At 32.4% G+C, this 15,102-nt stretch overlaps 1 protein-coding gene across 3 annotated transcripts in view; it reads right to left on the bottom strand.

Annotated features, from left to right (window-relative positions):
* USP25 (ubiquitin specific peptidase 25) overlaps window positions 1-15,102 on the bottom strand; it is a 187,841-nt gene that overhangs the window by 87,380 nt on the left and 85,359 nt on the right. For all 3 annotated transcript variants that reach the window (XM_051984753.1, XM_051984754.1, XM_051984755.1), the window contains exons 6-8: window positions 6,574-6,660; window positions 2,468-2,605; window positions 641-717 (exon numbers count right to left, since the gene is read on the bottom strand). In XM_051984753.1, the coding sequence (XP_051840713.1) occupies window positions 641-717; window positions 2,468-2,605; window positions 6,574-6,660 (302 nt within the window). The remainder of the gene's footprint in view (window positions 1-640; window positions 718-2,467; window positions 2,606-6,573; window positions 6,661-15,102) is intronic.

The raw sequence follows: 15,102 nt of genomic DNA, 5'->3' as shown, positions 1-15,102 counted from the left end.
ATTTTAGCTAACCTAATGTTATTAAATTCAGAAAAATCTTTTAGTTGAGTGCCAACAACAAATATGAATGGCCATGCCTAGTAGCTCTTACAAATATTTATTTAATAATAGTTTCCATCGTACGAAAGGTAAAACAAATTTATTTATTCTTCACATTAAGGACATATGTTTAAGAATTACATTTCTTGTTCATAAATATAATCAAAACTATCGATAAGAAAATTAAGTTTTTTAGTAATATATAACTGGAAAGATGGTCTGAATCTATGATTTTATCATTTCAGAGAATTTTTTGGTATGGAAACTATCTCTATTGACATGGGTCAGTAATTCATCTATAATTCATACTCTTAAGAGGTTTACCTGGGGCACTAGCAGTTTAAATGACTTGTTAATAAATCAAAAGTTGGCCCTCTATCTATAGTATTACATTAAATTTTCAATTATGTGATAAATCTGTTAATTTTAGATGCTGTACTTTCCAAATCTTTATTTAGTCTTAATGGTGCATTGCTTGAGAGACTATAAAATATACATGAATCTTGAATAACAAAGCACCACATCTACATTATATTTCCTTTAAAGAAAAACAGAACTAAAGACAATATAAAACAAACACCAATTTCATGAGGAAACTTACCTTTCCTCTTCAGCTTTCATTTGGAAGGCATCTTCTAACCAATCTAATAATTTGTGTGTGAACTCACTCACATCTTGCTGTGTTTTAAAAAAAAAGAATGATTATAATATTTTTCCTTCTAAGTTTTTTTTTTAATATCACATTCTAAAAGTAATTTCTGTAAAATTTCCAAATACTATGTTCAAGAAAATTGAACATTAAATATTACAAATGTTGGAAATTGAACAATACAAATTATGTGACAAATGATTTTATATGAAAACTAAATAATATGTTGAAAAATACCCACTCTATAAACAAATACTTTACATTAAGAAAATGCCAAAAGCCTTAACTTCAAAAATCGTTAAAATGATTCCACAAATAATATAAGCAAAATGTTTAAATTTTTTAATCAAATTACACTTGGATTTTTCTAAACATGTGTATGCTTTGGTATATGCAACAATAAATTATTCAACAAAACCAAAATTCTACAAACTACTTTCATCTCCTAAGTGAAATGAGTTAAAATTTATTGGAAAACTTTCTATGCATAGGGGTATGTTAAATCTAGTAGTAACTTTAGGATACAAGGAAAATAGAAAGGACTGAAGACTTCTTATCATAATACTTTTTTACCTCAGTAATTTTTGAGGTTAGGAAGGTCATTAACATTTAATTAAAGCCACTAATTATTTTGCCTTTTTTCCCCTAATGACAACTTGGGTAAATTTACAAAACTAACTAATTGCTGTTTACTACAATGATTTTTATTCCTCAAAAATCTGTTCTTCTAGGTCAATAAAAGATATCTATAATTCAAGGAGTTGGTATTAGAAACCTCGTGAAATAGAAGAGAGGCCAAGTAGTCATGTAATTTCCTAAATAAATCTATATGGAAAAAATATTCTGCAAAACCTGAAGGGTAGAGTTGGGGGTAGGGGGAAATCATATAAAAGAGGGATATTTCTTTTTGTAGGAAGAGGCAATTGGGGTTAAGTGACTTGCCCAGGGTCACATAGCCAGAAAATGTTAAGTGTCTGAGGGCACATTTGAATTCAGGTCCTCCTGACTTCTGGGCTGGTGGGTGCTCTATCCACTGCGCCACCTAGATGCCCCCTAGGTTCTTTTAATGTATGGTTTTTAGAGACAAGAAATAGAAAAATAAAAATACTAGTAATCTTTTGCTCTGTTGATTGATATGGCTATCATTAGTGTCTAAATTTTTAAAATCTTGCTTTGCTCCTCTGAGAATAATTCTACCCTGAGGCCTATTTGATGATTAAGTTCCTGTGGGGGGAGAAGAGGATGACAGGTATATGATATGAGCAGCCCCACCCATGTTGCTCACTCTCTGGCAGGCTCCTCCTCCACACTGATTCTCTCCTACCCAGTGCTTGCTTAGGTTGGGTTTCCTCCATTAGAATATAAACTCCTAGAGAAGAGAAGTTGCTTTGCTTCTCGTTTTTGTATCCCCAGTTATTAGCACAATACATATATATATATATACATATATAAAAAGAATATATATATACATATATATATTCTTTTTAAATTTAAATAATAATTAAATTGATATCGGGTACCAAAGGATCTTATTTAACGTTTCCCAGATTGTGTGTGTGTGTGAGTGAACATCAAAGACTGCATATGTTTTGTGTGGATGTTCCTATTTATGTGAGAAACAAGTCAAGTCAAGAGGTATTCATTATGTTTTTTACTACATGTCAGGCATTGTGCTAAGTCCTCAGATATAAAGCAAAGCAAAAAAAGTCTGCAATCTAGGTTTTTAGAGTCTAATCAGATTAAATGTAGAGTCATAAATGAATCCCTTTTAAAAGCTACCTGTTGTGAGCCATTCGATTTGAAAGCATCTTTAAGAATATCAACTGCTCTTGAAGGATCAACATATTTTCTTTTAGAACCAACAAGAAGTGCAAACAGATGCCGCAGCTCACGCATAAAAGGCAAATTCCGATGTTCCTAAATTTCAAAAACAAAAAAGATTAATAAAAAAACTGTGTTCTCATGAGATAATCATCTTGAAAGAATAAGAATACATTTGCAAAATTAAGTGGGTAAAATTGTCAGTCAACTATTTGTCATATGCAAATAAGGAAAAGCAGGACGAAGAACATTTAGGGCATCCAAGAAAAATTCATATAGATCAAACATGTAATTGCCATTATTGTCAGAAATTGAGTGCTTCCTCCTACATGAAGGATGCTACCTTATATATATATCCTTCCTTGATTACCAGTTCTCCTATTTCCAAATCTTTCCTGGTTTTTCTTAACTCCAATCTCATAATTTTTTGAATCTTTCCTATACTTTTTTTGGGGGGAAGGGAGACTTTAATTCGTGGGCAAAGGGAATTTGAGAGAAAAAAAAGAATGAACAACTCCTAAACATCAGTATATGTGCTAAAATTTATATTGTACTTTATATTATAATTTTTTATACATTACTGTTTATCTCACACATTAAACTGTAGTTTTATTTATAAGAAGAACTAAAAAAAAAAGAACTATGTATTCTTTCTAACTATGTATCCTTTTACAACCCTTGTTCCTATGTTAGATTTTAATAATGTGTATTTCACTAGTGTGAAACGTGTAAAGCCTGACATGAATGGCAGTCCAACAACCACCTTAGCAGACAATCATGAACTACTATAGCTAAACATTTCACTACCTGGTTTACCTCTGTATTTTGGTAATGATTTATATATAATAGGTACTTTAAAATTCTTATCTGACTGAACTGAATCACCACACTGTTGTTCAAGCTATTTCCCCACCTTATTGTATTGCATCTTCCCTATTTCTTTCTGCCTAACCAAACTCTTGGACAATTAAATGAAATGGAATTTTTTTAAATTCAAGGTTCTAAAATCTTATAAGTGATATTATTGCTACCACTTATGACTAAAGTACAAAACTATAAATGTGCTTAAAGTCACAAAGAGGAGAGATAGAAGATTGGCCTGGAGAGATAGAAGATTGGCCTTAAGAGTTAAGAATACCTGTTTTTGTCACATGCTAGCTCTGTGTATCCTTGAGGAAGACATATGATCTCTTGTTCTAGAAATTAGTTAAAGAAGGTTTGGCAATCTGTAGCAATGGAAGTTTTTATATTGACAGTGGCCCATATTTGAAAAAGACTTGACACAAAAAATGTCCTCACATTCCCTGGTCTGTTTTGTATAAAGGAAACTGGAAAGGGGCACTGATTTTCTCCAGAACTGGATCATAAGGATCTTAAATTTAAGGCTAGAAGGGACCATAGAAACCTTTGAGTTCATACCACTTAATTTTTACAAATAAGGAAATTAAGGCATAGAATGAATAAGTAACTTGCCATGGAGTATATTTGAGGCAGGATTTCAAATCAGGTCTTTTTGAAGGCAAATCTTTAGTTTCCACCAAACTAATCATAGCAGAATCCAAATGTCCCTGACACTTGTTTGCATAAATAAAATTATACATAATTCATTTTATAATTTACATAAATTAAATCAATCCCTGACACTTCTATATTACTCAAAATATTTTATGACGGGGAATTCCAGTTCTAATTCTTCAAGGAGAAAAATCTTATTTAAATAATCAACTGTGCCTACTAGCTAAAATTATCTGAGAAAATATTCTTTAACTTTTATATCTAAAATTTGTAGAATTTCTATTTGTCTTTTAAAGCTGGTTATTTTATTTTTTAGCTGTGTCTCCATCATTTTGCAAGATAGTACAAAAGGCATCTTATACCTGGACTTTAAAGGTCTTAAATTACATGTAGGCAAAGAAGCTTGGTCAAGATTAATTATTCATTTTTATTATTCATTATTTTAATTATTTTATAATTAATTATTTTAATCAGAAACTAATATACCAGTGCACAATCAATGATCATTGCTATGTATCAAACTTAAATATTTATTTCACAGTGTCTTATCTTACAGTTGTCAACACGCAATACTAAAATCACATGCTATATCCAATAAAACTTTTATAAAATCAAGCACTATGACACAAAAGCCATTCCTCAAGAATGTCAATGATCCTCATGCCTTTCATAACAACAAAATGTAGATATTTGTTAGCTAAAAAATTAATTTAAATTTTTTTAAAAAGATACAATTCAAAACACCAAATACAATTTGTAGGTTAGTAGTAAAGATGAAAAAAAGTTATTTTATTTTTAAAAAAAACTTTAAAATAGTCTTTTATATGATGAAAAATGTGCTTTAGTATCATCTAAGACTTCTAGACAGCTTGAAAGCAACAAACCTATATGATTTTTATGTTTCTTCAGGGGACAAGTTGGAATTTCGTGGACACAAAAAACACCAAAACCCCAAAATATAAAATAAATTATGTTTTTAAGAGACAAAAAAATGCCTCAATGGAAATGGACCAATACATTTCTCAGTCAAATATTTATGCTCAGTCAGATCACAGAATAGTAACGAATTAGAAGATAAAGATATGACAGCAGCTCAAACCCAAAAATGCTTTCAAATCCAAAAATGGAAAATGAAAAAGTAGACACTAATTATATTACCTTTTGTTAAAAATGTGATTGATATAAAAATCAGAAAAACAAAGCAAAAAGATCCCAGAAATAGCTCCCGGCAGCAAAAAAAGTTTCTCTGTTAAGTAAACATTATAGACAAAGATGCAACTAATTTAAATTAAAAGTCAACCTCCCATTATATCCCACCATATCTCAAATCTCATGGGCATGTTCACAGAACTGACCATACATCTCAAGTCAGATCAATAAGCATTTATTTAAAGTAGTATTATATAAATTCCAGACACTGTGTTAAGATCTAGGAATACAAAGCAAGGGGGGGGGGGGGGGGGAATATGGTGGAAGTGTTGGAGCGGAAATAGAAAAGGGGAAGGAGTCCTCACTCTCAAAGAGCTCATAGTCTAAAAAGGGAGACATCCTATAAAGAACTTCAAACAAGACATATAAAGAATAAATTGGAGGGAAGGTACTAACATTATGAGAGACTGGACAAGATTTCTGATAGCAGGTAGTATCTTACTTGGGATTGGAAGGAAGTCAAGAGCCTGAGATGGAGGGAGAACATTCCAGGCAAGGGGAACAGACAGAGAAAAGGAATGGAGTTGGGAATTCTTTTCTGAGGAAAAGCAAGAAGGCCTGTGACCCTGAATCTCTTGAGTATGTTATGGGGAGTAAGGAATAAAATTCAAAAAATAAGAAAGAGCCAAGTTATGAAGGGTTTTAAAAATCCAACAAGGGATTTTATATTTGATTCTGCAGGTAAGAGAGAGACTCAATTATTTTACATGAGATGTGCCATAGTCAGATCTGCACTTTAAGAAGGTCAGTTTCACAGCTAAGTAGAGTATGGATAGGTGTCAGACAATTAGGGAGCAGTGGGAACAACATCTCAAGAGAAGCTCTTTAGTTTGCTCTAGTAACTCTTTAATTTTGCATCTACTAGTGGATGCTTCCTGTTACAATAGACTTTTGCTGGAATTTTTGTGATGGAAGAAACAAATGGACACATAGGATAGCAAAGGAAAAAGGAAAATCTGTTTATTTTGCAGATCAGTTTAGAAAATTATTCCAACAGCTTAACCCCTTTCTAATTCTTCATCCACTCCATTGTGGCCACAAGTATGTATATAAAGTCTATACAAATAAGAAAGGAATTTGATTTCTTTTAGTGATGACTGAAAATCTTATGACTGCAAGATACAAGTCTATCCATGCAACAAATTGCAAAAATAGTCTCAGCTTCTATGTATTACTCAACTTGTTCAGTATTATAATGAAAAGGAATTCAAAGCTAGCAAATTGACAATATTAAGATTAATATTTTACACACTGACTCTGGAATCTAACTCATGAGTAAGAAATGACTACAAATGTATAGATAAGCATCAGGGGAAAGCATTTATATAATTTAATTTTACCTTTTGGTTTCTGGGTAAATCTTGAGCACTTGCAGGAGGATTGTAATTCAGTACTAATCTTCGAAATTCCAGAAGATTAAATAATGACTGAAAAGAAATGAGATTTAACATTTTTAAGGGAGGAAAAATAAAACTACTAACATAAGTTAAAAATTAGAATTCATTCTTAATGATATGTTTTCTAATCAGACAGTCAACAAGTATAAAGTACTATGTTCTAGACAATTGTGCTAAAACACTGGAGATACAAAGGCAAAAACAAAACAAAACAAAACAAAACAAAACAAAAAAAAAAAAAACCTGTTCTCAAAAAGTTCAGTCTAATGGAGGAAACAGTGTATAAATGAATATTTCAAACAAGTATATAAAGGCTAAGTTGGAGATAATACAAGAAGGAAAGTACTAGAATTAAAAAATTGTAAAATTCTTCTTATAAAAGGTACACAATTTTTCCTGGGACTTTCAATATGAGCATATCCCTTCTAAACTCCTAGCAAGCTGTTAACTCAAACTTTGAACCTGTTTGGAAGGTTAAGGACCAAATGCCTCCCAATGCCTTCCTTTATAAAGAACAGAAATTGGACTCTCAGATTACTCTATTTTGCTTCTGCTCCCCTATCTGATTTTAACTCCATGGAACAGAAAATAAGATGTCCACATACTGAATACACCCTGGTGCCTTTCCCCTTACTACCCAGCTTTTTTGCCTCCTTTTGTACTGTAAGCTCCTTGAGGGCAGGGACTATTTTTTTTTAATTGTTTTAGCAGTCCTCAACATAGTGCCTAGCATGTATTTAATGTTTATTGGATTGAATTGACAGGGAAATTTCTTTTTAATCTCTCTGCAAAAAGACTATTAGCATTCTTTTTAATAATCTTAACTGATAACAATATTTATTACCTTTTACCACATAAATATACACAGCACTACACAAATTATACACAAGATCATATATAACTTAAATTTTTAAAAGGTACATATACATTATGCCAAAATACTCATATACCATCTGATATAACCATAGAAATACAGAACCAAGTAGCTTCTAGGGTAAAACTTCATTAATTTTTAAAATATATTTGTGTTGAAGGATAGAATCTGTATTAATAAAAATTCTGATAAATAAAATTTTGAAAAATATTAAGTTCCTACTTTAAAAGTTTGTATGGTAACTAACTTAAAAAAGAAAAGGTTTACATTAACAATACAACTCTTCCTGGTTGAAAGGCAACATAATTCCTATAAGGGAAAATCATACTTGAAAAAACCAAAGTTCACTGAAGGGATAAATAAGCATGCATATAAAGAAAGTATGTTAGATAAAAACCAAACAAACAAAGAAACAAATCGACAAGGCTTTTACCACTTTCTACATTTCGAGTTGCTTGCTACATACCCTTTCCTTACATAATCAAAAATAAACTTTAGTCTAAATTAGTGGAATCTAGATCTATTATTTTTTATTGTATTTCTTCTTTTTTACCTTTTGGGTGAAACCTTCATTGATTTTCAAGAAAGCCTTTGCTTATGCTTCACAAAGAAATACCTTAATACTAAGTTAAAGGGTATAAAACAATTCAATATAAATTTGATTGGCACAATTTGAGCACCTGCTCTAATTATTAAGGCACAATGGATTTTATATATGGACATTCCCTAAAAATTTTTTTAAAAAATTATTTGAGGATACTATTCAAGTAAAATAGCTGACTAAATCATTTGACAAACTTTTTACTTACTCATTCTTTTTCCTATCACTCAAACACTACAGGCTCAGTCTTGCCTCTATATCTTTTGTCATATTATAAATACTTTGCATATCCTCTTTCACCATATGTCCCTAAAGCTTCTATATATTATAATCTTTACTTATTTCTTTTTATGATTCTTGGTGCTTTAAGACTACACTATAGAGTTTAGTATTCAATGAGCATTAAGGAATTATATCAGATTTCATTGAACTAGTGACTGAAGATAAAAAGACAAAAACGAAACTTTCTGCCTTTAAGGAGTTTACAAAAAAAAATTAAATATAAAACATTGTCTTTTGTTTTGCCTTCTAGTCATTTTCTTTTTCTTTTATATGTCTTTTATATGTCTAAGTCTCATACTTCTGGCCAGATTGTAAGCCTCAATTGTATGCTCAGAATTAATTGTACTAGATTTCAGATATACAAATACATAAAACAATTTCTACTGGATATTAGCATTTATGAAATGTTTATTATATACTAAGCACTATGCTAAGCCCTAGAGACCAAAAAAAAAAAAAAAATGTAAAAGGCCTCACTCTGAAATCTAAAACATTTTTAAGTTTCCCTATTTTCCAGAGATGAAGCCCCCTTGAACAATCATCTTTTGTAACTGAATTCTACTAAACTCCCAGTGCCCTTGAAGCCAGGCAGCTCCAGCCAGTCTAACCTAGACAACTAGAATTCATAGAAAGTGAGACCATCCTATCTTCATGGTCTAGCAAGTGCCAAGAAGGACCTCAGCCATGCTTCACTTTTGGCATCCTTCCATTTTCTTTGTAACCCAAATACCTAGAGGTTTGCCTGTACTGAGGGTTCCTCTAGATATATATAAGGAGTTTTGGCATGCATGTGCCTTTCTCTGGTAATAAATCATTATTACCTATGCCATGTGAAGTTGTGACTTTTAGTTAAAAAAAGAAAAGGAAAAAAGTCTTGCCCTTACAGTATTACATTTTAGTGAAGAAAACACAGAACAAAATAAATAAAAAACTATGTACTAACAAAATAACTGCAGGTAATTTAAGGGATTGGGGAAGGCACTAATAACATCAAGGGATTAGGAAAAATTTGTTGCAGAAAATGGGACATAGTAACTAAGACGTGAAAGTTAAGTCTAGAGGGCAGGAAAAAGATTAGAGTTGGATAAATAAATCTTGAAATCATCTGCAGAGATTATAGTTGAATTCATGTAAGCTGATTAAGATCAGTAAATGGAATAGTATAGAGCAGAGAAAGAAGAGGACAAATATCATGATTAGCAGAGGCAATCTGGATAAAGATACAGCAAAGGACAATGCATAGGAGTAGTGAGACAAGGAACAGGAGAACCCTGAGATGGAAGTATCATAAAAATCTAGAGAAAAGAAAGTAAAAAGGAGGAGAATGTGATCAATAGTGTCAAAGGCTAAAAGAGATCAAGAAGGATGAGGATTGAGAAAAAATACTTATTTTATAATTAACAAATAACTGGCAACTTTGAAGAAAGTATTATAGATTGTTTTCTCAAAGAGTTGTCACAAAAGAGAAATGAGCTGTAGAAGAGATAGTATAAGGAGCAAATCAAATGATACTTCTTGTAATAGTAGCTGTTTTGGAAGAACTGGGAAGACATGAGCATATCTGAAAGGCAGTAGGGAAGCAATAATCAGGAAGTTATTGAATATTAGTGAGAAAGTGGGGATGATAGAGAAGACAATCTTCTAGAAAAGATGGTTAGGATGGAATTACTTGGATCTGTAAACAGTTTACATATATGTTAAAAATATGTATTGATCCTCCCTCAGCAAAATTTCATGAATTTTTCAGCAGCATATGGATAGATGCAAAAGATTGTATATGGCAGAAGCAATTCAACACTGATTTAGCAAGTTATGATTGGCGATAGGATGGGGAGAAAAGAACTTCAATGTATAAGATAGTTCAAAGTTGAGCTGGTTCACCAAGGAGTCAAAATGGTAAAGGGAATATATGGTAAAGGGAATAGAGTAATTAAGGAGTAATGACTTGGGAAAGAACTGAGTGAGAGACTGGAAATCTTATAATGAGAAGGGCTAAGATAACAGAACAAAAGCAGCAATCCAGATGAACTTTCCTAACATCACTCTTCAAACAACATTAAAATACTGTTTGAAGTTGAATTCCAAAGTGGCAAAGCCAACAAAAGGTTAAAAAGATATTTTTCTAGACCAAAACAATTTATGAGGTTAGCAGGTGAGCTCCTACTATGATAGGACCCAATTGGGAGCACACAAAGCAACAACACCAGTGGTAGGCTTTGCAGTTGTGGCAACTGGGGAAATCTTAACTCAGATAGGCTAAAAGGGTAGGGCAACTGGTCAGAAAGAGATTGCAGGAGATGGTGAGCTGACAAAAGCCTGCTGCACTGCCTATATATGATTGCAGGGATGAGAATAGCACTAGGACTTGTGGCTGCAGGGAAGCAGGCGTCTATTTGGGGTAAAGAGCAAAGTATACACTAGGAGAATAGTGACCACATCCCTCCTTATATTACACTATTCTGGAAACACTGAAAACTTGCAGACCTCCAAAACTAGCTCTGAAAATAATAGCATAAAAAAGTCTGAACTTGAGAAAGGGTCTCCCATACCAGGTGAGAAGAGACCAATTTTAACATAAAAGTTAAAGTTAAAAAATAAGCTAGAAAAATAAACAATGATGACAACAAAAATGACTTAATCATAAAAAGCTACTATGGTGATAGGGAAAACTAACAAGAGTATAGAAAATAGCTACAAGCAAAGGCTCAAAAAAATACACATTAGACACAAGCCCAACAAAAATTCCTGAAACACTAAAGGAAGAGATTAAAGACGTAGAAGAAAAATTGGGAAAAGAAATAAGGGTGTTGTAACAAAATTACGAAAAGAAAAGTAGCAGCTATGTTAAAAAAAAAAAAAAAAGCTAAAAAAAAAAAAAAACCACCTAAAAAAATTGGCTAAATGGTAAAAAGAGGCACAAAAATATGATGAAGATAATTCCTTGCAGAATTGGCCAAATGAAAAAAGATGCTCAAAAAAGAAAATAATTCCTTAAAAATTAGAATTGGGTAAGTGGCGTTAATTCTATGAGATAAAAAAAAAAAAAGTTGTCATAATAAAAAAATGAAAATATGAAAAATGTTATCAGAAGTCACTTTGAGGACAAAGAATAAGGCTAGGGGTTATAAGACACAAGAAAGGGGGGCTAAAAAATAGATTATGAGCAGATGAAGGAATTTCAAAGTTCATGAATGTAGAGGAAGAATATTCGTGATCTATGCCAAGAGAGGTTATGAACATCTTTATGTGTAATGGAGCTTAGATGTAATAGAAGAGCAAGATATGAAAAGTGAGAATACTGAGGAATTTTTAAAGAGTATTTGAGGGCACATCAATATATATGATTCAAGTCCCCTGGTATGAAGATAGGAATTGTAGAGGAGATAAAAACCATGGCATTATATTCACTGAAAAAGGAAACAATGTATGGGAAGTTGTTAGGTAACAACTATCAGAATCTGAAAGGGTGATACAAACTGAAGAAAGAATCTCAAAAAACTGAATGAAAATATAAAAAGAAAGTTTAAAAGTGGCAATGGGGAACCAGGAGTATTTATATGATTCAACCAAGCTGATGAATGAGTGTGGGGAATAAAAAGTCCAAGTAGTACTGGAAGGATGACTAGAGATGACACATTATCAGGAGGAAACCAGGACTCATTATCAACAGAAAATGGGAAAAGTGAAAAAGAAAAATATTTAAAAGGAAAGGTAAGTTTGTTATTCATGGAGCAAGAATTCAAAGTGTAATTCATGGAGAGAATTGGATTTATACAGTGATAGCCAGTAGTTGAAAATCATGAGGATGAGGATGGCATGATGAAGTAAAAGTATATTAACAATTGAGGAATATATTTGAACAGATTATTATCTCTAGAGGACTAGGCCAGCTGGTGTGAAAATGGCACAAGTCAAAGGTAAGCTAGTAAGGATGTATACTAATATACTAAAGTATAGAATGTATACTAATGAAGGAAAGAAAATGTATTTGCATGTCAGCATATATGTATATATGCACAACTATGTACAAAATAATTATAAAAAGAAAAACAATAAATGCAAGGTAGTTTAAGAGAAAGGTACTAGCATATGGGGAATCAAGAAAGCCTTCCTATAGAAAATGGTACCTGAGACTTCATTTTGAAGAAACAAAAGTATTCTATAGAGAAATGCTAAGTTTATGCTAGTTGTTGTTGTTATTAATCACCCCACATAGCTATTTACTTATGACAAAATCCAGATTCTGCTGAAAAGTTAAATCCCAAACTAATGTTTCTATCATGATACCATAGTAATCACTATTTTGCCATAAAAATAGACTATGGCATTCCAGGCAAGATCACACTAAGTAGGAAATGGGGGAAAAGGGAATGTTTAGAAAACCAAATGGATACAAATTAAAAAGACAACATTAAAAAAGACAACCAGCAGCCATTTATTGAAGTGGAAGGGTGCATGAAAATACAATAGTATAGTGTATAACCCTGGGCAAATCACTTAACCCCAATTGTTTCAGCCAAAAAATGAAAGAAAGAAAGAAAGACCATAGTGAAAAAGGTATAGTAATTTTAATTCAAAGAACAGCAATTTTGAGAACACACAGAGCAATAAAAACAAATTCAGGATAGCACGTATATTTTTCTACCACAAAGTAGGAAAGACATAAATAGGTAGGAGAGAAATAAAAAAATAAAAATCTGGGTGAAATAATAGTGTAAGAACTTCAGAAGACCTCAGAAAAGACTTGAGCTCCAGGGAAAGAATTTCTACCCAAGTGAAGTGTAAACACCTTCAGGTAAACTCCACTATCATTTTACATCAAACTGTGTGGGCAGCCTCTACCACAAGAACTTTCACTTCAAGGAAAGCTAAGTAGGGAAAACTGAAGGACTTTCCACTGTAGCAAGACACCAGGCCCAGCTGTGCTGACTGGTGCAAAGTTATGGATGTGGGTGAAAAAGAACAAGTACATACTCTGTGTATGGGTAGCAAAGGTGGGGAGAACTTGTTGGCTGTGGGCATTTGCAGAAAACAGAGACCCAGCCCTAATTTCTGTTTCTTGAAGAGGAAAGAGCTGCAGTTTGCTGCTGTAGAAGAAAGGAACCCCCCAAATCAAGAGTGTTTGAGGGACAGTGTTGCCCTAATCATACCTTAAAGGGCAGAGAAAAGTAACTTGAGATTAGACAGAGTTTAGAAAATAATAATAAGGAGGACCTGAGACATCATCCTTCACACTTTGGCACCAAAATCTGATAACAATAGCAAGCTATTATAAATAAATAGAACAAAATCAAAAATGACTAAGCATAGAACGAATCTAACCACAGACAACTACTATGAGGATTGAGAAGATTGGGTTCATATTTAGAGGAAAATAGTGAAGTTACTCCTTCAAAGAAAAACACTGAATAATCACAAGCCCCAAAAGGAGAACTTTTAGAGGACTAAAAATCAAATAAGAAAACCTGAGAAAAAATTATGGGGGGAAAAAAGAGCAATCCAAGAAAAGAGATCCAAAAACTTAAGGAAGAAAATAATTCTTTGAAAATTAGAACTGGGCAAGGAAAAATTAATGGTGTTATTAGACACCAAGAAATAATAAAAACAAAATTAAGAGAACAAAAAAAATAGAACATGAAATATTTTAGTAGAAAAAAAACTAATCTCTAGAAAAGATAAAAAACATAAGAATTATTGAACTAAATGAAAGCTACAATTAAACAAGAATCTTGATACAAAATTACAGGAAATTATGCTTAAAAATTGTGTTAAAGTTCTAGAACAAGAAGGTAAAGTAAAAATTCATATTATCATGTTATGAAAGAACAGAACAGAAGAGAAAAAAAACACATAGTTTTTCCTCTGGATGCAATTTCCATCATGAGTTTTTTGAACTTACAGATCATTGTATGACTAAGAAGATCTAAATCAATCATAGTTGATCATTACACAATGTTACAAATAGTATTGCTGAGAAGAGCTAAGTCTGTCATGGTTAATCATCATATGATCTTGCTATTACTGTATACAATGTTCACTTTGTATCACTGCATGCAAGTCTTTCCAGGTTTTTTTTTGAAATCCACTTATTCATCATTTCTGATGGTACAACAGCATTCCATTACATTCATATACCACAATTTATTTAGTTATTTTCCATTTGATCCCTTTGATTTCTAATTCTTTGCCACCACAAAAGGAGATACTGTAGATGCGGGAAAACTGGGACACTGATGCATTGTTGGTGGAGTTGTGAATGAATCCAACCATTCTGGAGAGCAATCTGGAATTATGCCCCAAAAGTTATCAAACTGTGCATACCCTTTGATCCAGCAGTGCTACTACTGGGCTTATACCCCAAAGAGATGCTAAAGAAGGGAAAGGGACCTGTATGTGCCAAAATGTTTGTGGCAGCCCTGTTTGTAGTGGCTAGAAACTGGAAATTGAATGGATGCTCATCAATTGGAGAATGGTTGAGTAAATTGTGGTATATGAACGTTATGGAATATTATTGTTCTGTAAGGAACGACCAGCAGGATGAATACAGAGAGGCTTGGAGAGACTTACATGAACTGATGCTAAGTGAAATGAGCAGAACCAGGAGATCATTATACACTTCGACAACAATATTGTAAGAGGATGTATTCTGATGGAAGTGGATTTCTTTGACAAAGAGACCTGAGTTTCAATTGATAAATGATGGACAGAAGCAGCT

The sequence above is a fragment of the Antechinus flavipes genome, chromosome 3, assembly GCF_016432865.1.
Source record: "Antechinus flavipes isolate AdamAnt ecotype Samford, QLD, Australia chromosome 3, AdamAnt_v2, whole genome shotgun sequence".
Taxonomy (NCBI): domain Eukaryota; kingdom Metazoa; phylum Chordata; class Mammalia; order Dasyuromorphia; family Dasyuridae; genus Antechinus; species Antechinus flavipes.
The sequence above is the reverse complement of the archived record's forward strand: the minus strand, read 5'-3'. Positions and strand labels throughout refer to the sequence as shown.